We start from the raw sequence: 23,816 nt of genomic DNA, 5'->3' as shown, positions 1-23,816 counted from the left end.
ACTTCCGATCTCAAAGGTGATCAGGAGGTCAGTTTCCGGTTAAATTCCTGCTCCAGTCACAACAGCAGGGAAGTGGATGGACAGAAAAGCTTGAGCAGAAAAAGGAGCAAATCTAACATGAAGGATACTTTAAAGACCCAGAGAATGTCTGTCCATTTCCCTGCTGTTGTGACTGGAGCAGAAAGTTAACCAGAAACTGACTTGCCGATCAGAAGTATGTCAGAGCTGGTGCACAGAGCCTATTGTATTTCAACTGGCTCCAAAGACATATTTCTTATTTCTTTTCTATTCTATTCTATTCTATTCTATTCTATTCTATTCTATTCTATTCTATTCTACATAGTTAGAAGAGTGGGAAAGCTCCTGAAATGCAGTTATTGCGCTAAATCCCAGCCAAGGGCATCAGTACTGCAAGGCGGCCTACGTACCATTGATTGACCATGATGCTTGATGTTACTCTACTAATGAATATTTTTTTATCATTAATGCTTCTCAGATTTTCCTTGACCATTAAATAATGAGGTGGCATATAACAGGCAAAATCCTTTAAAATGTCTTTGCACGCTTATTTTTTTTCTCCATAAGCATCATTTTTTCTCACGGCCTTGTGACGTAAAATGGTATCTTTCAATAGGTAAATGTTAAAGGGCTTTATTATTTTTCATGCTGCAGTAAAGTGGATTAAGATGAGGTCTGAGCTGGACTTTAGGTGGAATGAGCTTCTAAATACCAACACTGTCAATAAAATACGTGTCTAGTAGGAGAATGTGGGAAACTGGGCGTAAAAAGGCATTATCCTTTGACATTTCTGAGACTTGGGATTACGTCTCCCTTATCTCACTTCCAAAAACATACAGTAAATATTGTGAGGCCATAGAAGGACGCAGTGTGTAAATCATGGTCACTCACCTTGTCAGCCATAATCATAGAAGATCCTCCGTGGACTCCAAGGACTGGAAGTTGTGTCTGAACGGAGAGGAAGTCAAGGATCTGGGCGATGGCCTCTTGATCGGTGCCATCAGCAAAAACAATGCCATGGAGACGAGTGCGTGACAGAAGCTCACACACCTTATGACACAGTGAAACAAGGTCAGGTGTGAAACAGGGTCTGTGTGTATGTGGTAGGATCTATATGTGTGATATTGATGTTTCTCACCTGTGTAATAACAGACTTTGGGTCTGTCTGGTTGATCCTCAATATTACCACGGAGACGTCAAGGGCATCGTCAGGACGCCGAGGAGGGCGGAGCTCCTGATCGCTAACAGGGCGTGTCTGGCCCATGATCACACCCACACTGAGCCCTGGAGGCTTCTGGGACGCCACAGGCACCATGAACTGGGAGAGTAGGAGCAACATCCAGCCCACTCCACCCATCATACCCTACAAATACAAACACGGCAAATGTTAGCCCTGTGAAGTATCGCAAAAGGTAAGTAAAAGTAATCTGTGTCATTCTTTTATTTTTTCAACGTGCAGTTCAATATACAGTTTTACATGGAGTAATATTGAAACCCATCTTTTCTCCTTGGCTTTTGAAACCACGTGAGATGTTTGAATGCTTTATTTTTATTCAGTTGTTTTATTCGGTATTGGTTTATTGTTCTTATTTTTTCATTGTTTTTAATTGTATAGCTTTTTATGTTTTTTAATCTATTCTTATATTTTATTCTTTTATTTAGGTTTTATCTATTGTTCTGTATTTTTATTTATGTATTAATTTTTAAAAATTTTTTTACAGTTGTTCTGTGTCTTTTAATCTATTCTTGTATTTTACTCTGTTATTTATTTATTTATTTATATTCTGTACAGCACTTCGGTCCACTGTGGTTGTTTTAAAATGATTTACAAATGGAGTTGGATTGGAATATTGCTTTTGTGGCGGAGTGGGGGCTGTTTTGCAGACAACGCTGCATCACGGTTTGTTGTTAGCTTTACAGTTGCTAGGCTAGCAGCTTCATTTGAGTCAGTTTATAGTGATTCTTCAGAGTCTATCAGTCCTAAAATTGTTCACTTTAACCTGCAGGGGTTTCTGTTGTGTGTTTATCTGTCACTGTTATGGCATTGATATACTGATTAAAATAAATTCAGATCAAGTTCAGCTGCAGATGTCTGACTGTGTCTGGGTCCTGGGTGAGTATTTTAGAGAAGTCCCAGTTCTGTAGTTGCATTAAGTACTGTATGTTGTATTTAATTTTCTTTACTGTTAAGTTTGCCATGTTATTTACCTTTACGCCCTGAAGAGGGCTCATGCCGACACGTGTTGGTGTCTTTTTTACTCCAGTCCCTATGAACTGATCTACATGCCAACATGAAATAAAGGCTTTCTATATTTTCAAAATTTTCCAACCAAATGAGTGCCTGGGTTTTTGTCTTTTTCCAATTATTTACCTTTATGTTGGATTACTGAAGCTGTAACAGTGTAAGTAAGTGCAGTGGATAACTAGGCAGAAGATGAGATTCCACGTTAGACTGATATTGTGTGAATGATAAGATACTTTGCTCATAAATTAAAAGCTTTGGGGAAGGAGACACAAGTTGTCTTGTTATTTCCATACGAGTAAAACACTGCTCCCCATAGTGCGAACTTATTATATATCCACTGAATAAAGAAAACCTATTTATGATGATGAAAAATATGTTTTTGTCAACTATTAAAAACAATTGAAGGGATACACTCAGAGCTCATCTCATTTCATGGAAGGCTGATGAATCAGAACCAGATCCACCTGCAGCAAATTGACTACCATCCACTGATACATAAACTGTACAGTGTTTACGTCTGGGAGAAAGACAATTACAGACATATGGATAAATTTTACATTTGATGATGAGGAAAACAAACCCTTTTTATTGTGTGTCCTTGAAGGGATATTTTTTTGCATATTTTTCCATCTTGAAATTCATGCGGGTAAACACACTTAGCAGGGCTTCCAACACACAACCATGAGTGTGAGACTCACATTTCTAATGCTTTTCAAAGGTTGTTATGCCACAAAAATGCATAACTGATAACACTGCAGCACAAAAAGACATCACTGATGCTATACAGACAGAGTAGACTGCATTAGTGGTGTTACAGGTTTCTGGGTATGTGTCGACATGATCATATAATGAAGACTTTACACCCTGACAATCAATGAATCTTTTCACGATAGCATGTAAGGTAGAAGGTGAGAGACTTAAATTGTTTGCAATTTTGTGTCGAGATTCTTCCTGACAGGACTGAAAATTCTCTCATGTTTGGTACAAAGTGTTGAGTCACAACACATCCTTGTAAGGATGAATATCCTGTCCACACTGATTCGGACAGCTTTCAAAAAAAGCTTTTTTCTGTGTTTGAGCATTGTGTTCACGCACACTAGCAGTGCAATAGAACTGAAGATTTTTAAAACCTCTGGTGTGTATCTGTGTGGAAAACGAAAACATTAGAAAACAGTGGGGACATTGCATATGTTTATTGTTGCTTTGTGTGATGAGGATGCAAACAAAACATCAAATACAGGTCATACAGGGTGGGGAAGCAAAATTTACAATGAACATTTAGTTGTTTTTTCTCAGCAGGCACTACGTCAATTGTTTTGAAACCAAACATATATTGATGTCATAATCATACCTAACACTATTATCCATACCTTTTCAGAAACTTTTGCCCATATGAGTAATCAGGAAAGCAAACGTCAAAGAGTGTGTGATTTGCTGAATGCACTCGTCACACCAAAGGAGATTTCAAAAATAGTTGGAGTGTCCATAAAGACTGTTTATAATGGAAAGAAGAGAATGACTATGAGCAAAACTATTACGAGAAAGTCTGGAAGATACTATTAAAGAAGAATGGGAGAAGTTGTCACCCGAATATTTGAGGAACACTTGCGCAAGTTTCAGGAAGCGTGTGAAGGCAGTTATTGAGAAAGAAGGAGGACACATAGAATAAAAACATTTTCTATTATGTAAATTTTCTTGTGGCAAATAAATTCTCAAGACTTTCAATAAACTAATTGGTCATACACTGTCTTTCAATCCCTGCCTCAAAATATTGTAAATTTTGCTTCCCCACCCTGTATAGGTGTATAAGTTAGTGGATTACTTGCAATAGATTGTGGCCCCAGCTGGAACACAGATCTACTGGCCTTGTAGCAAAAACCATACTAACTTTATTACATAATAATGTAAAACAAAAAACAAAAAAACAATACACTTCAAAACCTCCACCTTCCAGTTAACTAATGGTATGTTTCTAACTTTAGCGCTGCTCAAATTCATGGCAGACCCTCTGTGTCTCCTAATAAACTCACAAACAATGGTTTGTCTGAGTGTTTGCACCTGTTTATATTCAGTTTTCAGATATTTTGTAAAACCAGGTTGTAGGAGGAGAGAAAATACCTGTTTAAAAAATATCTATACAAGTATGGACAGGACATTGACCGTCTTTTAATCCCAATCATGTCCCTCTCACCTGTTAACAACTGACCTGCAATTCATAGAATCTTACACAACAGTGAACTTTTCAGCTTTTGCTGTCTTTTATTTTGTCTCTGTTCCAACTTTTTTAAGAGTACAGGGCATTAAAATCTAAATTTGTTTAAGTAATTTAGTTGGTCTGTAAATATGATAATCTTTTCCTTGTACTTTAATCATTTACCTAGGTTTAATGAAATGAACAAATGCCAGATTTACTTGTATCGTATTTTGAAAAATATTTAGTGCAAATATTTACCACCCGACAGCCTTATGAGATTTGTTTGAGATGGAAAATCTACCCATACGTGATTAGTCAGGGGTGTCACATTCCATTCTTCTTTGTCACAGACTGTTAGGTCTATCCGTATCAAGAAAAAATGTCCATGGCTTATCACCATTATCGACATAATTTATATTGTGCTCCAGTTCTGAGATTGTTTTATCATCCAGCCGTAGTTTGTCGGCCATTAATATACCTGGGTGGTCTGCCCATTAAAGTGTATGTGTGGGAAATGCTGCCTGCTTATTATCAGCATTCTGTCTAAGGAGCAGCAGGGAGCTGAGATTGTTATTTTATAAGCGACTTAAATCTTTCTAAAATATCACTGCCGGCAAACCATAGAGGTGATTATAAACTAACTCTGTATGCCCAGAACTTTCAGATTTAACGATGTGTGTTTACACAAATAGTACAGGAAGCCTTGAAATCACTAGCCTTTTGGTGTAATAGATGTACAGTAATCCATGAAAATATTACATGAAAATAATGGTCTGAGAAACGGAAACTTGCCGTCTCATTTTGACAGTTGTCACTTCTTGCCATATGTGTTTCTTTAAAAGAAAATAGATGCAACATGGTTTATATAATCTGTGTATTCTGAAGATGTCCAAAAACACACCAAGTGCTATGAAACAGCCTGCTGGGTTTCTCAAAGATTAGCTTTTATTTACCTCTGAGAAAAACAGTGTGACTCACATATAGTATGTGACATGAATTTAATCAACAGCACGTGTGAAATCAAACATTACATGAGAAACCCGAACTGTGGCAATGAGTTTACTTGAAGCCTTAAGTTTTTTTCTTTTTGTTTTTTTTTAAATCACTCATTGCACGTAAAAATTGAGCAATCATTAGGAAAAACAAGGTTAAATCAAACTTTATTTTGCTAAACTGCTAATCGGGCTTCAGCAGACATCCTAAATCTTCCTTCCACTGTCTGCCTTTATTTGAGCATAATCTATGCCTGTAGGCGATGTTCACAGTAAAGTGCCAGTTATTAATGGATAAAATAACCCTGAAATAAATGTAATCTGATTTTTTGCCCTCTGTGGGGGTATGTGGGAAGACATTCAGAATCGCTAAAGGCACACAAGTGTCTGCATCAATCAATAACATTCACTGAGATGAAAAATAACATTTCTTTAAACTCTAAATCCTAACCAAGTTCCAGTCTAATACAGAGGCGTCTAAGCTGCTCTTCCCAGCTTTAGGTTATTCTGTGTTACCTTTTCCTGTAATGTGAGCAGATCTAAGAGAAGCAGATGAGTAGAGGAAATGCAGTGTGAAATGCCCTGGGCTGAATGAGAGCTAATGAAACCATGATGCGAATGCTACGTTGCATCTCAGCCAATTTCTTACACCACCACAGTCCAGCAGAGCTGAAAAACACCTCAGGAGGAAACCATCGCATCCACAAAATTAACCTAGTGTCTCTATTACTCTTCATTCTACTGTCTCTTCATTTTCGAACTCGGCATCCGTGTCTGCTAATCATCTTATCTATTTATTTTCCCATCGTGTATTTCATTTACTTCCCTCTTTATCTAATTCTGCCAATGTGCGTTTCCGGCTGGGTTAGTATGTGTATCTGATCCATGTCAGCTCACACCCGGTCTAATCAGGCCAGTTAGTCAAGTCAGTACTTTCCAAGCTCGCTCTCTCTGCCCTGGTGCCCACAGAATAGCCTGAAGCTCCAGCAGCACTTAGCATACGCCGCTAAATCACACACCGCTACACTCCTGTCCCAGGAAATTAGTGTCAGCTTTAACCAATGGGACAAGATTACACTAACTTTCCCTGGAGTTAGCATCAGAGCTAACATAACTAGGAGCGAAAGTCTGTGGCTTCCCACGGCTTCCAAAACGGTCAACATCGCTGCAAAACTTTGGGTCACTGAGTGTTCATTTAGCCTCACAGAATTTGCATTTGTGCTTTAAGTCATATCCATTGAATCCTGTGATTAGCTTCCAAAAGAAATGTCACAAGGGGTAAAAGTTTCCCTCTGTGTTAGCACTTATGCTAATACTTCCACAACACTGAAAAAGATCTTAATAATGTAACATATTCAGCTATTCAGCAACAATATTCAGCAGGCATACTGTTTAAGTAGGGTATCCTGCCAACACAAAATATGAATTCCCTTTTACACTGTCTTTTACAAAGAAAGGACTTTTCAATAGTTGATTTAATGGAATAAGAAAAGATGAAAACAGGACTGAAGGGAGCTTTATTTTTAGAGCCCAAGCACTAAAAATTGCAAAAGCTTTCTTGAACCTGTAAAGATTATTATTATTATTATTATTATTATTATTATTATTATTATTATTATTGTCATTATTACTATTATTATTATTATTATTATTATTGTCATTATTATTATTGTCATTATTATTACTATTATTATTATTATTATTATTATTATTATTATTATTATTATTATTATTATTATTCTCTCTGAAGTATTGTATTTTTCAGGACGTATTCAAATAGTCACAAACTTGGCGTGTGGTTCAAACACGGTGACAAAAACTCATATTTTATAAATGCACTTATGTGGCAAAATTTCTCAATAGTGTCCCCTTGGAAATTTTCAAGATAAAGCCCAAAAACACAGCATATTTGATGTCGACATGGATCATACTGAGACACACAAAGAGGCGTCTTGGATCCATGTCATATGCCCAATAGGAAGTCCACCATTTTGGTTTTAATATGTGGGGGGTTTTTGGGGGGTTTTTTTGTTTCTCAAGCTCCTTTACTTTAACAGATTCCTCCTGGAACATTTTTTGCCCAAATAGCAAAAGCACTTTTAAGCATCAAGCAAGTCTTAAAATGAATAATTGTTTAATTTGTTTAATTTTTGTAGATATAATGACTCCTGTTATGGTTCTCAAGTAACAGATTCTTTTCTTGTCATCTTCTAATTTCCTGAAGGTGCATGAAAGAAAGGTACAGAAGTAAGTCCACTGTCTATTTTCATAAAGTTTCTCATCACGCGTTCATCCAAAGCTTGTTAAATTCACTGGTATTACTTAATTTATTCTTGAGGAATTAAAGAAATGGGTGACATCAAATATAGAATAAATGATGTAATGTAGTGTATATCTAAACCTTGAGGAAAAATATGTGGCTAGATTAGCTGTAGCCATTTTGCATAATGCACTTTAATTAAATTATCTCTTGTGTTATCTTCCTTATGGTAAGCAAAAGTGTAAAAATAATTCAGCTGTCACTTATGTGTAAGTTATATAATAAAAGGGTATGATTTTAAATGTAATACGAGATTTAAAGCAGCATATGACTTTGATCACAATTTTTTATTTTTTATTTTTTTCAAATTTTAAAAATCAAAGTAACATAAACTGAAACGTCACTGGCCTTTTCAGAAATTTTGTCACAAAGTGCAATTTCGCTGTCTGTTGGTGAGTGTTAAACCCAAATGTCACCTTTACCTCTATCCACTGACTTTATTCATTCTTTAAAACAACCCTGGTGGACAGTATAATTTCACGTTGTAGCAATCTGGCTCGTTTTCTTTCCGAAATTGTGAGAAACCGCTTTTCGCTTCCCACAATGCACTTTGCAACAATATTTCCTTCAAGTGACGTTTCGGTTTCTAAACAAGTGGACAGTGTTTATGATGGAGTCATCTTCAAAGTTGTTTACCGTGAGGGACAGTGATTTAGGTGCATAAGCACAAAAAGACTAATAGATTAGTGATAATTAGGCTATCACTTGGGTTTAACAAATTTAAGAAAATTTGTAATGAAAGTCATTCACTGCTTTCACATATGTAGTCAACTCAAAAGTGTTTCTATAGATTGACCCTTTGCTTTTTGTTACATGTCTCTTAGATTTTTTTTTTAAAAAAAGGAAATTTTAAGCAGCAAAAAGTCTTGTCTGAAAATGTTTTTTAGGTGACAATTAACACTCAATTTGTGAAAATGGTGTCTGTATCAAAGACCGAAACATCACAGCCACTGCTTAGATGAGAGATGGCATTGAAGCTTTGAGTCAGTGAGTGTTCACTTTGCTTCACATAATTTGCATTTGTGCTTTAAGTCGTATCCGTTGAATCCTGTGATTATCATCCAAAAGAAATGTCACGAGGGGTAAAAGTTTCCCTCTGTGTTAGCATTTATGCTAATACTTCCACTACACTGAAAAAGATCTAAATAATGTAACACATTCAGCAATTCAGTAACAATATTCAGCAGGCATAATATTTAAGTAGGGTATCCAGCTAAATTTATATTCCCTTTTACACTGTCTTCTAAAGGTAAAGCTTTTACAATGGTTGATTTACTGAAATAAAAAAATATTAAAATAGAGAAAGTGAGATGGAACATGTTTCCCCAATGCCTTAAAGCAGCAAACACTTTTTTGTAGCTAAAATTAAACCTCAATTTATGAAAATGATGTCTATGTCAAAGATAGAAACAACACACCCAGTGCTCAAATGGGGAATGGCATTAAGAAGCCCTCAAGCTGCTGCAGTGACATGAATCAGAGGATGTTGTTGTGCACACTGTAACACAACCCCAAGTGACTTGCTCCTCAAAAATAAGCACATTTTTTGGTTCAACAATGTTAGCCTCTAACTCCTATTAAATAATGCTCATGTGGGTGTAATTGCTTAAATCTATCCGTCCACACATTCATTCTTTCATTCATAGCCAGTGAAGCAGCTTTACTCAGTGTCTCTAAATGACAACACAAATTAGGCTCTATGTACGTTGTTATCCCAAAAATATCTTAAAGTCATACTCAACCCAAATAATAATGACTAAATATGAAACATTGTAACTTTGTTGGTTTGATATGGAGCTGTATAACGCTGACTCAAAGGGAGAAACACAGCTTGTGATGTGGCAAAGCATTTATACATCCGTCAGTAGTGTGCTCACTGACTACTTGAAATGTCAAGTCATTATTTCTTTCAGGTAGAAATATGTTTATGCTCTAAAGGGAAAGTCATAGAAAGCAAAAATCTGAGGCCAATCAACCTGTAGGTAATAAAACATGCAGATTTTTATCTTCTGCTTTTGTTGGTTATACAAACTACACCCTTCACTGATGTATTGCAGAATTTAAGCAGAAATGCACGACGCAGAATTACAAGACGTGCAAGTGCAGATTAGGCCTTCTAGTGTTACTAAGCACTGAAAGCTATCTAAACTATCTGAACATCGAAATAATATGTATATTTATCAAACATTTTTTGCTGTAAATTCACAATCAGGAGAACTATGTCACAATAAATGTTGTTGACATTTCATTGCTCAGACTTACATTGGAATAAATCAGAGACCACAGATTCTAAAACTCTGTATTTTTTTTTTTGACTTGACCAAGGTCTAGTGTGTTGAAGTGCACTGGTAGATGTATTTTTTTGTACATAATAGCAGCTAATAAAACCAAGTAGTACTTAAAAAATAAAAAATAAAAAAAAAAATCCAACATCCTTGTGTCTCACCAGCATGTTCAAGAATCAATAACAAGTTGAATTTGTGAGGTTGTCAGGTTCTGTCTCTGTGTTAGAGTCCTGTGGTCTTGATGCAGGAGATCAATCTCCCAATAGGAGTGGGTGGTACTTTCACTGGGGGATAATTCAATAAATTAAATGAAAGACCATACATAACTTGCCATCAGTGCTCAATAGCAGAGGTCACGTTAACTGAAAATATTCTGTCATTAACAGATTTTTTTTAAAGATGGTGGAAAATTCTGAAGGCCAGCCGTCATTTTGACAGATTAAAATACTAAGGAAGTTTTCACACAACACTGTGAACAGAACCTGCTTGCAGGATCACTGGTCTGTTTCTGTCTTAACAAGGCATCAAACAGTCCACAACAGTATCCTACCTGTATATAACCCTAAAGCACCAAAGTTCACCCCTACACAGAATACAACAATGGTACTTCTGTCACATGACTCAGTTAGTTCATCTGTCGTAGACCCCTGTCTAGTTGATAGCTTGTGTGCATATTAATCAGTGTCAAGTCTTGTCTCATTGTGTAATTGACTTTAGCCAAAATTAGATGCTACTTTGCTAGCACAAAATGTCAAGACAGCGTCTCCTTAGTTATTTTAAAAAGCCCAGTAAATGTGATGGTATTGATAAACGCAGTGAAAAAAGAGGGACTGATGCAGTGGAGGATGAAGGACAAGCAAGTAATGCACCAGTTCTTATGGCATTTGGTGTGCTACACGTATGCATTTTCTACCTTTTGCGGGTTATTCGATTATGTCAATTTATGCCAAGATCTCCAGTTCACATAACCCTAACCCTAACCATAACCTTTGGTGCGTGGTAGGTATTTGACGCAGCATGAACACACATGCAGACAGCTCATAATGTGCACAGATAACACGCCAATTAAAAGCGGCATGTATATTTACACGAGTCATGATATCACGTTGGTTTATCAGTCAGTAGCAACTACAGTTGCTGCATCATTGAGATGTGTTTTGAACATTAAAAACTACTATAATGTCTCATTATCATTAAACAATTAAATTTGAAATGACGGATAATAATGTGTTATGATGGAATTTTTTACGACCCTGTCCGTCAAAATGACGGACAATATAAAATGTCTAGAGCAATCTCTGCTCAACAGTAACTATATTGATGTCTATCATTTCCATGTTGTCAAACATCAAAATCTAAAATATGGACCATTACAAGTAAAGGCACATTTTTAACATTTAAAATATTTGTCAAAAAAATTCAAAACTCAATACAAACTTTGTAGACATTGTCCCAAGAAAGCTTTCATAGAAGAATATGTTTGAAGAAATTGCTAATGACAATAGCGACAAAGACGACGCCAGACACACGCCTTCACAATAGCTCATGGCCAGCGGCCAGCGAGCTAAAAATAATGAGTAGCTTCTACTAGTGACCCAATCAGCACCGAATATTTAAGTATAGCTATTTCTTCTCATGTAAAACTGAGGGCAGATTAGAAGATGCAGAAACTTACTATTAAATCAAGTGTCAAAGATTAGCATGAGATATCTGATGAGGACATCTTGGATAAACCTCACAGTGACATCAACTTTTTATTTCACAAGCTGTTGATAATTTTATGCCATTTCTGAAAGCTTTAAAGTAGAATATGACAAATAGCTTATTAATAATAAATAGCATATTTAACATATTTTACAGTTCAGTGTTTCAGAGCAGTTTAATTCTAAAGCAGAAGTGAATATGACTACAAATGTGCACAACATTGCGGGAGGCTTTTGAGTGAATGCAGCTGAAATACATGATTCCTCTTATTTTCTGTGACTCAGAGATTTATATAAGAGTCTATAGAGTCTCACCTGCATACCTTCGCAACACTGTTATTGAAGGTATACACTCACTGCCAAGAAACATCCACAAAACCAATATGACAATAAGGAAAATAATAAAACACAGGCAGATGGCCAGGTCTCTGCAGCTAAATCCACCGCAACTCCCTTCTACATGGTCAAAAGTGATGATTGAGAGGGATGCATATTTACATATTTTACCTTTAACTCTACATTTTTTTCTATCTGCTATTCCCATAAGCACTTGGTGCAAACTAGATGCTGGCACATCAGCAATAAATTAAGATGAGAGGGCTATCTTCTGCCCTCTGCTTCAATGCATGAAACAGAATTAAGTTAAAATATTCTTTGACATTAAAACCACTTTTCTCAGTTAGATCGCTAATGCATTGTGCCAAGTATATTAAACAAGCCAAAAAGTCCAAATACATATGAATGTTAAGCCCACAAACCTATGCCTATATGACATAACAACTGGCTCTGGTTCCACAGGCTGGAGCTGCTACCAGGAAATATTATCTTCCCATTGTAATTTTGTACCACAGTCTCTCCTTTAATTGATATAAACACATTTTTCACCATCAAGTGTATTGTTTTTTTGTTTTTTGTTTTTGTATTTGTTAATCTGCATAAAAACCCATTCCAAACTCCCAGTGTCAGGGCCAGATTTATGTACATATTTGTGGCTGCAATCTGCATGAAATTACCGTCTGATTTGCTAAGGCTGTAACTAATTATGAGTAACTGGGACTGTCTTTTAGGTGCTTTCTGCAAGTAAACAAGAGCTTAAAAAATGCAGTTCAGTGGTGAAATTGATGAGGATGTGATGAGTGATGAGTTTCTAACTGGAAGTACCACATTTTAACTTTTCATTCACCTTTACAATCTGGATTACCTTCTAACGTGACATTTTGGTTTGTTGGACCATGAATAACACAGGAAAGCAGAATAAAAGTAACAATAGTTGAGTTGATAGTAGAGTACCATGCCAACAAAACAGCATGCACGAACCAAAACCCTGGACCTGATGCATCCACATGGACAACACAACCATTGTGAATTAAAATCACTAGACCCGTGCATTTTCTATGTTAATAAGTGAAAATGTGTCAGTGACAAGATCTATTTGATTAACTCTAACTGCAAAAGATTACATGTATCTAGTACAACATTAATCTCAGTTTTTGGAAAACTAAGCCAGAAAAGAGCAACTTGACCTAGAGACCATTTTAAGAAGTCAATCTGCATAATGCGCTGGCTCAAATGATGTCGAAGTTCAACATCAGCTCCATGTTTCAGGAAGGAGGATCGGGTAATTCTGAGTCCCTGAAAACCCTGAGTACCTTGTGAAACTCATATTTGTGTCTGATGAATTAAAAAAGGCTTTATCAATAGAGCTAAAAGACACAGATTCACCATGGAAACAGATTTAGGTAAAAACTAATATGAGTTTATGCATGCATTTGCAGACCATATGTATGCAAAAAAACTAACAATAGAGAATAAAGTGAATATACAGAGAAAATCCACACATGCCTCCTGATATTAAAAACTTATTGGCATTGACTATGGATATTCATGTATAATGGATATTTATATGTATTCAGCTCTAATCTAACCTCACAGGAATAAAACTCAGATGACTACAGTTTATGTAGACTCATGTAATACAGTCAATGACATTTGAATAATCTTAAAATGGCATGTGAATATAAAGCCAGCAGCACGCAGTGTAAATGGAAACATACTAATTTAAACTACAACGCTTGCTTACTCTGAAATATTTACAACCCTCCGTAGGCTGTAACTTCACTGAATTTTCCCTCAGTGCTTTGGTAAATGTCGTGACAGAAATTTAAATTCATTGACCATATGCCCAGTACCTGACAAGCATTATTTGATTTTTTTTTTTTTTTTTTTTTTTTTTCACAGAGATTCCCAATCCGTTCACTGGATGTTTTCATTCGGAGCAGAGAGTGAATATATTATGGTGATGTAATCTATGATGTAATTTTGTAAATGTGAAGGCAGAGATAGGGGTTCAATTTGATAACTATGACTATGAGTAAAAGTGAATATTTCTCTCTTAAACTCTACTGACTGCGTGAATCATAGATGGATCTGTCATATATGTTGTATGAAGAAGGAACTGAAGTGTCCAATCATAGAGCTCCTTCAGACAGCAGGGGGGAGGACATATGCAGACACTCAGACAAAAACTGCCAGCAAACAAGTGTGCTTCATTAACTGACTTCAACTAACCTCACTTTCTGAAATGAACACCCAGAGTTTCGACTATTTAATTGTTTTTCTTTTTCTTATTTCTAAAACTAAACTTACTTAACCCATAAAGACCCAGTGCTACTTTTGTAGCAGTTTCCAAGTGAATGTTTCTCTATTTCTACCTTTCTTAAGTGAATTATCACCATTTAAAAAAAAAAAAAAAAAAAAAATTATCCCCTGTATTTTACATTTTTTGGTGCAAATCATGTATTTTCCTATATCAAATTCACAGATCATGTAGATGTTCATGAAAACTCAGTAAATTCAATGTTAATTATATCAATACAGAGGAAACTGAAGAAAAAGTGACTTTTTCAGCCAAAATATTGCTAATTGAACGTAAAAACAAGTGTCTCCATCCACTGTCACTGATCCAACTCCATGGGTTTTACTGGTGAATCAGTGTTGAAGATGACAGTGTTTCCACGTTCACTACGGAGCCTCTGAACGTCCAAATGGGTCATATCTGATGACCATGAAAAGATGACAAACTGCATTTTACACCAATTATTTACATGGATTGATAGGATTAGTGGATCAAATGTATTAAACAGTTTATATCTGTAGATAGTTTGAGTCACTGGTGGCTGTTTGGGTCTCTATGGGTTACTGAAAAAAAAAAAAAAAAATTAAAACCACCTCTATTGTATACGCTTTTCTACTGTCTGCAAATCGCTGCAGAATGCAAGTTTAATAATTTTTGTCCCCTTTCTAAACCTTTCTTTAAAATAAAAATCACACCTGTGTTGTAAAGTTCAATGTTCAAAACTATTCGGTGAACACTGGTTTTGCTTTGGTAAACGCATCCGAATGTGCAGCCAAACCGCGGTCCTCAAATCTCCTTCCTGTTGTCTGTGCAGTCCTCCTTCAAATACTAAATGCATTTGCATTTGCAAGAAAAGATGCACACACTTCAGCGATCACATCTAAGCTGCGTCTCAGATGACAAGAAACTACACTTCCGGGCCGGTGCATTTATGATAAATAACATATACCTCAAAGGCAAAGTTAGGCATAGCAGGCTTGCCAGAAGTGACAGCCAATGTGTTATGTGTCAGTATTAATACAAATACATGATCTGCAGGATATAAAGTGTGCAGAACAGTGAGATTCACAGTAGTTTTTACTGTTAATGAAACATTGCTAGGTTTGTTAGACAACATTCATCATGTACTCCAACTCAAATAAACAGATAAACACTATATTACTGTGAGATGGCATATTAAAAGGTGAGCTAAGTTCCCATAAGGACACTAAAGGGTATATAAATTTTAAAGCATGAAGGATGGTGTGGTGGCTTCAGTGACACACATATCCCCAAACTTGAGTTCTGGATCCAAAGTGGGTCACAGTGGGTTTTTATTGAGTGCCAATTGGCAGAATAACAATGCTAACATTTGTGTATCCATTTCCCTCAGTCAAATAGAAGAACAGTGTTCTTTTGGGGGGCTCTCTGTCTCTAATTATGAACCTGGACCTGAAAACATTTGATGACAGTGAACCAGTTAGTCATTTCAATCATGTGGATGACAGCAAAATAAAACACAAGAAGGAGTTTATGAATTATAATATAAATTTGGATCCACCAGAGCCATTGAAAATGCATGACAGAATACACTCAGTGTGCTTTATGTGAGGAGATGCTCTGTAATGAAAGCATAAAAATGAATATAGTGGACAGACACCTATAAACAAAGCATGTTCAGTATTGTGGCAAATGAAAATACTATTCACATTCATTAATGGACATTCAAAAGTGGTTTGATCAGGGAAGCGTAGTCAGCCATGTGTTTGTGTAAAATACCATTTGGTTTAATTATTCAGTGTATCTGTTAGTTGGTAACTGATTAGTTCCTGATGTTATCTTGCCATGACTGACTTCTGCCCGGATTCACAGGCTCATCCCTAATGTGGACAAGGCAGCAAAGTGCATTTATTCCAACACTGACTTGACGGTGGAAAAGTCTCTAAAAAATGCAAATGTTACAGCAATTTATAATGTAGAGTGGTACCTTGAATTACGAGTTTAATTCGTTCCGTGGCTGAGCTCGTAACTCAATTTGCCCGTATGTCAAATCAATTTTCCCCATTGAAATTAACTGAAATGCCATTAATCTGTTCCAGCCCCCAAAACCACCCCAATTTCACACCTAACTTATAGATGACTTATACCAACAAACGCTCAGTGTGTCATAGCCAATAAAAACAAAGATGTTGGAGGACAGATAGTAGGTATTCTAGTGGTGGATCCTCCATCTCTTTGCTCACCATGGTGTCTCGAGGAGCACTGACAGGTTCCTCCTGTCAACCCCATTTTTATATATTGTCTGTGTAGGTTCTCATTTGCCCAGGTCATCATTCTTCTTGGTAGTTGTTCTCGGTTCAATGAGTGCTAAACCTTAGAAATACCAAGAAAAAAATGTTTATATATCATACGGCGGCTCCTCCACTGCAGTCCCTGTGGTTTTGGAAAATTAATAATTAGTATTTAATTTAAATTCATTTCATTTTAGTTAGTTCGTTTTTTAAATGGAATTCTAAATTTGATGATTATGGTGATTTTCGGTATTACAGATATTATCTCCTGCTGCGCAGCAATGTCCGGTTGCTGTCCAGAGGGGAGGTGCTGAAATGCTTTGGTGCATGTCTGGAAGAGGTGAAAAGAGGTCGGACTCATGGTTACGGAAACAAAATTTGGCAAATTAAATGCACAAAAAGCACAAAACTCGAGCACAACACAAAAGAGATGCTTTCATGTTGAGGTAACCATATGAAGTGAATGAATGAGGCACTTGGATGCTGGGTGGATGTTGTACCAACAAGTGGCGGCATATCTGAAGCTCATTCATAACACGGATTTTGGCTCACAACTCAAAGCAAAAAAACTCAACCAAGCACTGGCTCATAACTTGGAAAACTCATACGTTGAGGCACTCATAAGTCAAAGTACCCCTGTATTTCTGTAAGTTTGGGTTCCACAGAGACACCAAATTGAGCTGAAAAAGTTATCTACATAATGTACTCGGGCCATAGCATAAATTCAATATTTTTTAAAGAAATATAATACTTATGTCTAGTATAAAATGACCCTGACCGCTTTGCAAGGCAACTCTAAAGGGGACATCATCTTTCAGTACTGGCTGTTCCAAAGAATATCAGAAAGAGTAACCAAATAGCTGAAGGGGAAAAGAATTTCAGATGACTTCTTTCCCTTTACCAATGACGACAAATCACATGGGTATGTTGTATGACTTGCGTGGACTTGGCGATACAAAGCTGAAAATCTGTGAAAGCCAGCTGAATATGGCACCATACAAATATGTTTACACTGAATATGCTTGTTTTGTGTGTTCTGGATTTATGTAAAGCTTGGGAGAGAGAAATTTAGCAGACGGGTAAATATTGGGAGCAGACAAACACACACTCAGCTGATATCTTAAATGAACTGAATTGTGTCTCTGATACTGTCAGCTAAACATTCATTCAGCTGTCATTAAGAATTTAATCATTTCTAACTCTTCATCACATCTATTGAAATGATACTGTTCTTCCAATGGCGTTATTACTCTGGCACCGGGTTGTTTTGGTTATTATGCTCATTTATATATGCATTTATTATTCTTATTTTAACATAGCAGCCTACCACAAAGTGGTTTTATGAATCTGAATACCAGCCAAATTAACGAGTTTGTGATGAACTTCCAAAGGGACAGGAAGTGCCCAAAGTTAGGCAAAAAAGTGCTTTTTTCCTAACATTACCGTGTCGTGGTGTAATTGACCTTTGGCATCACTTCATCATTTTATCATCGCTGCATTAAAATTCTTCAGTTGTAGCCAAAAATGGGTTTGTTGGATCACACTGACTACCATATTTTAATGTAGTTCATCCAAGTCCAAGGGGAACTTGATGTAATAAAATTCCCTCAGGAATGAATGGACTAACAATATAAAAATATAATTATTTAAGCATTGGTGCATTATGTGTAAGGAGAGACAGAAAAATGTGTTTCATGGGATACAACATTTGCATAGGATTTTCCAACAAATGATAACTTCTACATCACCATTATCTGTCAGATAGTGGTGTGTAGGTGATGTGAACCAAGACATGTATAGAAAAAAAAATTGGGGATTTTAAGTTGAGCAAAAAAAAGAGAGAGAAAAAAATGCTTTAAATACTAATATGGCTTCGAATTGGAAAATATCATGAGCAAGCTCATAGATACTGCTCCCCTTGATCAAGCAAAGTAATATTAATTTAATATTTCATATTGATAGAAGGTAGTTTTATTCCTCTTAGTGTCACTGAATGGAATAAGCTCAAATCAAATATTCTCCCTTTATAGCAAAAGACAAACAACGGCAACTGTATCTTGCACTGTAAAGGACTTTGTGACTCCCTGTCTGTGAAAAGTGCACTATAAATAAAACTTACTTATTTACTTACTTACTTTAACTGGATTAGATTTTATTGAAGAATAACTGAGGAAATTTTTCAATGTGTAGTTTCAAATGTAGTGGTATTTGCATTATGAACAACATCAAATCGGCCAAATGTCAACAATTTTTAATCCTTCTATTATCATTCTGTAATTGTATAATAATTATGACTTGAATACATCCATTCCAAAGTTTTATGTCTAAAAATATCCACTTTCTTATTCTGTCTAATCGTTTTAATCTTGAATTTATGTAAATAAACAAATCCAAATGATTACATGGTGCACATGTCAAATAACTCTACATTGTGACTTTTAGGATATGATAAAGTTATGGGCCTATGATACATTACATTTTAACCAATGATAGAGATGTAGAAAATGTGCATTTCCTCTGACAAACAAATATGATGAAACCCATAATTATTGGATCGCTGACCACCCATTTATCTCAGTAACGTACAAAAGTGTTCTCGATATAATGCAAGTGCAGTGCATCACCCCTGAATAATCTTAACACTGATGCACCATCACATCAAATACTTAAATGTGTTTTTTGACCTGGTGCGAGGGTTATATTTTCCAGAGATTGCTCTGCATTTACTAAAGACACAGTGTGTATCATTATCCACCCACCCAGACACTGAATTACAAAACACAAATGTTTGTTGTCTTAATTTGATAGCGGAGTATGGTGAAAGGTCTTGTTTGAAATATCACATTTTTCTTTGTTTAACACTGATGTAAGTTCTGAGCGCCATCCTGTTTGGCCTCGATAAAAAATGTCTGCTTGCTCCCTGCTCTCCTATTCATACTCTTTTAACAACCCAACAGCCTTTTTTCTCCACATCAAACTTTCAACATTGCAGAAAAATATGCGTACATGCGTTGGGGGACAAACTTTTGACCAAGTCTATGTTAGGTTTTTTTCAGTGCTTGTGGAACGTGTGTGTGTGTGTGTCTGTGTGTATGTGTCTGTGTATGTAAGCAGGGGAACAGAAAATGTCTGCATGAGCTCAGTCATTTATATTTTATTGGTAATAAATATGAATAAACAAGGACAATGCCAAACACCAGAAAGGACACACTTTGTCATTCACTGGGGGCTGAATCGTGCATCTGTAATGTAAATTGCGGTTGTATGTCTCTCCGTGTGTCTATGTGTTTGACTTTGAGGGCAGTTCTGTTTTTCTGCAGTTGGATTTTTAAGCAAAAGAAATACAGAACCCCCCGTGGAGGAGACAGAAAGGCAAGAAGCAAGGGTGGGTGGGGCACAAAGAGGAAAGAAATGGCATGAAAATTAACTTATTATTAAGCTGTTCCAAGGTAAGAAAGTGTTTCAGGCATTGAGTTTTGACCTTCTAGAGACAGAAGACAGGTTATATTATGCAGCAGGCTGAAAAACTCCAACGTATCTCACATCTGAATCGTGCTTTATTTCAGTCTTTGCACGCAGATGAATGGCAGGAACATGTCATATTCTCCACCGTTTGAAAGCCTGGTTTGTTTACATAAGAGGCTTTTTGCAGGAAACGTGTAATGATTAAAAACTTTATGTTAAACTGACTCTGAAACGGTATGAACCAGGGTTACAAAAACATCGCTCAGCATGACAAGCTGTGACTGGGCCTCGTCGTGAATATATGATGTGTTTTTTCTAGCTTTCAATTATTGAGAGGATTTGAAACATTAAAATGACACAGGACGGTTGTAGACAATCATTCGTAAGCCTTGTTACACAATCTGATGTAATGATGGGATAAATTTTCCCTTTTAATTTTTAACCGAAAACAGAATTCGTTCTCATTTCATGCACGAAAAAGGGCACCAGTCTCTTCAAGACTCTATTATTGATGAAAGAACAGCTATTTAATCCAACAAATTTCTTATAGAAGCAAGAAAACAAACTCATTTGTAATTTTTCAGGCCATGTTTTCACATGTAGAAATGACATGGATTATCAACTCAACCGAGAGTATAATTCTAAAAACTGCAACAAGGTCTACTATGTAAAACCACAAAACACCAAGGATGCAGAACCATATGAAGTAGTTGAGTTGTACTGGTGTTATGTTCTAAAACAAACCCAAAGAACAGCAAACCTAAAACAATCAATGCCAATTAAAATGTTATATTTAGAATCTTTTTGCTGTTTTTCTTCTCATCATACAGTAAAATAAATCCTTGGAGCGTCTTTAAAGGAGTGATATTTTACTTTTTTAAATGGAATTATACATTTTAAAACATTCCTGGTGGTCTACATAAACTGTAAATGGTATACTTGGGTCTGAATTCTTCATTAATTCAACTCCACAGGTCCATCTTCAACCCTATTTATGAATAATGACACCAGAAAGGTCAGTGTGAGCGTTGGCCCTTTAAATGAAAAGAAGCCACTTCTCGCCCCACCCCCTCCCGGTTGTTGGCTGTGCTGTTCTGTCCCGTTCAAACAACAACTGAACATTTTCGGTAATTGGCTCAAAGTTTGGACATATTTTCAGTATGGACTACAACCACTGCTGCTGACAAACAACTATGTCATACACTATGAGAAATGTTCATCGGACGTCTTGACCTTATATTTGCAAATGTCGTGATGTGACTAGTTACAGTCGTAACAAATTAAGCAGGAATTAAAACAGGTTGTGGAAATCCACTTGATTTTTGCCAAAATGAATATAAAGATAGCTTTGCAGCACCTGGAGGGTTCAAATTCAAACTTTATGAACTATTAGGGTCCAAATACACAAATGAACCAAAGACTAATAAAAGTGGGTTTAGCAAAATATGGCCCCTTTAATACTGACTGGTACTATTATTTTGGATTAAAAATTAAAATATGACAATCAAACTTATCAAACAACGCAGAATGTTGAGTCCGGTGGTTCTGATATAAGTGAGGTGAGGCGTCACGGCCTATGATTCCTATGAGTTTGTTTGATGCCGTGAAAACATTTGTGTCCAGTAGGGATGGGAAGATTATCCGGTACGTATCAGTATGCCAACACGCACGTGCACGATCTGAGTGCACTGATAGAGAAGCTGCGAGTGAATGAAAAGTTTGGAATGATATTGCGACGCATCAGTTACTGAATGTTTGAATTGATAAAATTCAATCCGTTCAATAGAATATATTTTTACTCACATTTAAAAGTGTTACTATTTATGTGGGTAAAGTTTATCTTTTCTCCAGACCCACGTTAACGTGCGCCACGTGCACACACCAGTATGAGCTCCGTGGATGCACTCTGGCATGAGTGCCGCGAATGAATACTGTAATGTCTGTATCTGAATCTGACAAGACTGAATCTGCCGTACATACCGGAGATACTTCCCTAAACAGTGACATACATATCTAACAGCGCATCCCAGAATACCTTGCACAGGTGTCTCTTAAAGTGACAGAACCTTTTTCTGTATTACCTACATTACAAATTGAGTCGGTGATGGAGCTAGAAGTTGAGTGTGAGAAACATGCCAAGAGACGACTTTGCAAACAAAGTCCAAAATCCACTTTGTCAAAAGTCATGGTCTTATTTGATTATGAAGTAATCAAGCTCATTGAATTGTACTCCATATTTTTTTAACAGAATGAATGTGTTGAATCAGAATGTGCTTAATCTCTCTGTATCGTGATTTGGGTGTGAATCGTATCGCATCGCGAGGTGCCACATATGTATCTTTAATATATCGGATCGGAGATACTGTATCGAGATGCGCATCGTATCAGCCTTACAACTAAGATTCCCAACCCTAGTGTCCAGGCATTAGGAGGCGGGATCTGTCATCAGCTAACTGGAGGCTTCCACAAGTGCTTAAAAGATCATACCTCATTCCAGGGGGGACTCTCTCAGGTGCCACATCCAGCCATTTGACTGTTCCGTTGCAGCTCTCTATCCGGGTTCAGATTCACTACCTTGTCTGTTTCGTTTGTATATAAATGGTAAAACCAGCATATCTCCCCTCTTTTGTTGCATTTATGAGCCAGACGTAACATGAGGTTTGGCAGACCCAATGATTACAGCTAAAAATATTAATTTATTTACTGTACAAATTTCACGACAGAGTAATCCAAACGTTCCCATCTGCTTCATCATCAAGGTGTGAAGGTTGAGCTGTTGAGCTGCCTTCATCTACAAAATACAGATTTTTACAGATATGTTTTTTTTTTATCTGCGACACTGATGTGTTTATTTATTTAGCTTATTTGGTAGGGACGGTGCACATTAATGAACATCTGGACTAAGACAACAGCAGATGTAAATATGCCATATTATAGCTAAAATTCTAATTTGCATCTGCAGTCCCCGGGCAGGTAATGACAAAAAAAAATCACACAGCATCATATAATTCTCTCATATAATTCAACAATAAGTGACGCATATTTAAGCTGGTTTTGTTCAGAGTATGTTTTCAGGAATGACTTCGACCTGGAAGCATCTGTAAGTTCTCCTTTCTATTTAGGCTACTTCTCTCCTATAGATTTCTGACAAATACTTCATCTAAACATATCTGCATCTCCATCCTGACTCGGTACAATGTTTTATCGTGAATATCTTTATGCTTTAGGCTGCTCTTTTAGGGTGTTTTACATAACTGTGCTTTTCAGTTGTAAAAGTACTGTGAAACTAACACCACAATGGAGTCATCACATACAGAAATACATTTGCATTTTATCCTTTTCAGTTACACAGACATCATGCTGTATTGAAGATGATTATCTTGCAGTGAATTACTGTATCATGATACCATCATTATGATCATGATGATTAGGATTTCCACAGAGGAGGTGATCTTGATCTAGTCAATAAACAAACTCTAGAGTAATTTGTGTTGAGAATATCATCTTACCTCAAACCATCAGACATACGATGTGAACTCCTCAGTTACTGTCGTCAGGTGTGATTTGCATTGAAGCAGCAGCAAATTACAGACCAATATCCAATGACTCCTACATTTCTAAAATGCTTGAAAAAGACATGGGCACACACTTGATTTGGAATGGTTTGTTTGAATATTTTCAGTTAGGAT

At 36.5% G+C, this 23,816-nt stretch overlaps 1 protein-coding gene across 1 annotated transcript in view; it reads right to left on the bottom strand.

Moving 5' to 3' along the window:
- Positions 1 to 23,816, bottom strand: part of grin2ab (glutamate receptor, ionotropic, N-methyl D-aspartate 2A, b) — a 200,403-nt gene that overhangs the window by 154,870 nt on the left and 21,717 nt on the right. The window contains exons 4-5 of the mRNA XM_030142138.1: positions 1,157 to 1,381; positions 910 to 1,068 (exon numbers count right to left, since the gene is read on the bottom strand). Coding sequence (XP_029997998.1) covers positions 910 to 1,068; positions 1,157 to 1,381 — 384 coding nt within the window. The remainder of the gene's footprint in view (positions 1 to 909; positions 1,069 to 1,156; positions 1,382 to 23,816) is intronic.

Source organism: Sphaeramia orbicularis, chromosome 1 (genome assembly GCF_902148855.1).
Source record: "Sphaeramia orbicularis chromosome 1, fSphaOr1.1, whole genome shotgun sequence".
Taxonomy (NCBI): domain Eukaryota; kingdom Metazoa; phylum Chordata; class Actinopteri; order Kurtiformes; family Apogonidae; genus Sphaeramia; species Sphaeramia orbicularis.
The sequence above is the reverse complement of the archived record's forward strand: the minus strand, read 5'-3'. Positions and strand labels throughout refer to the sequence as shown.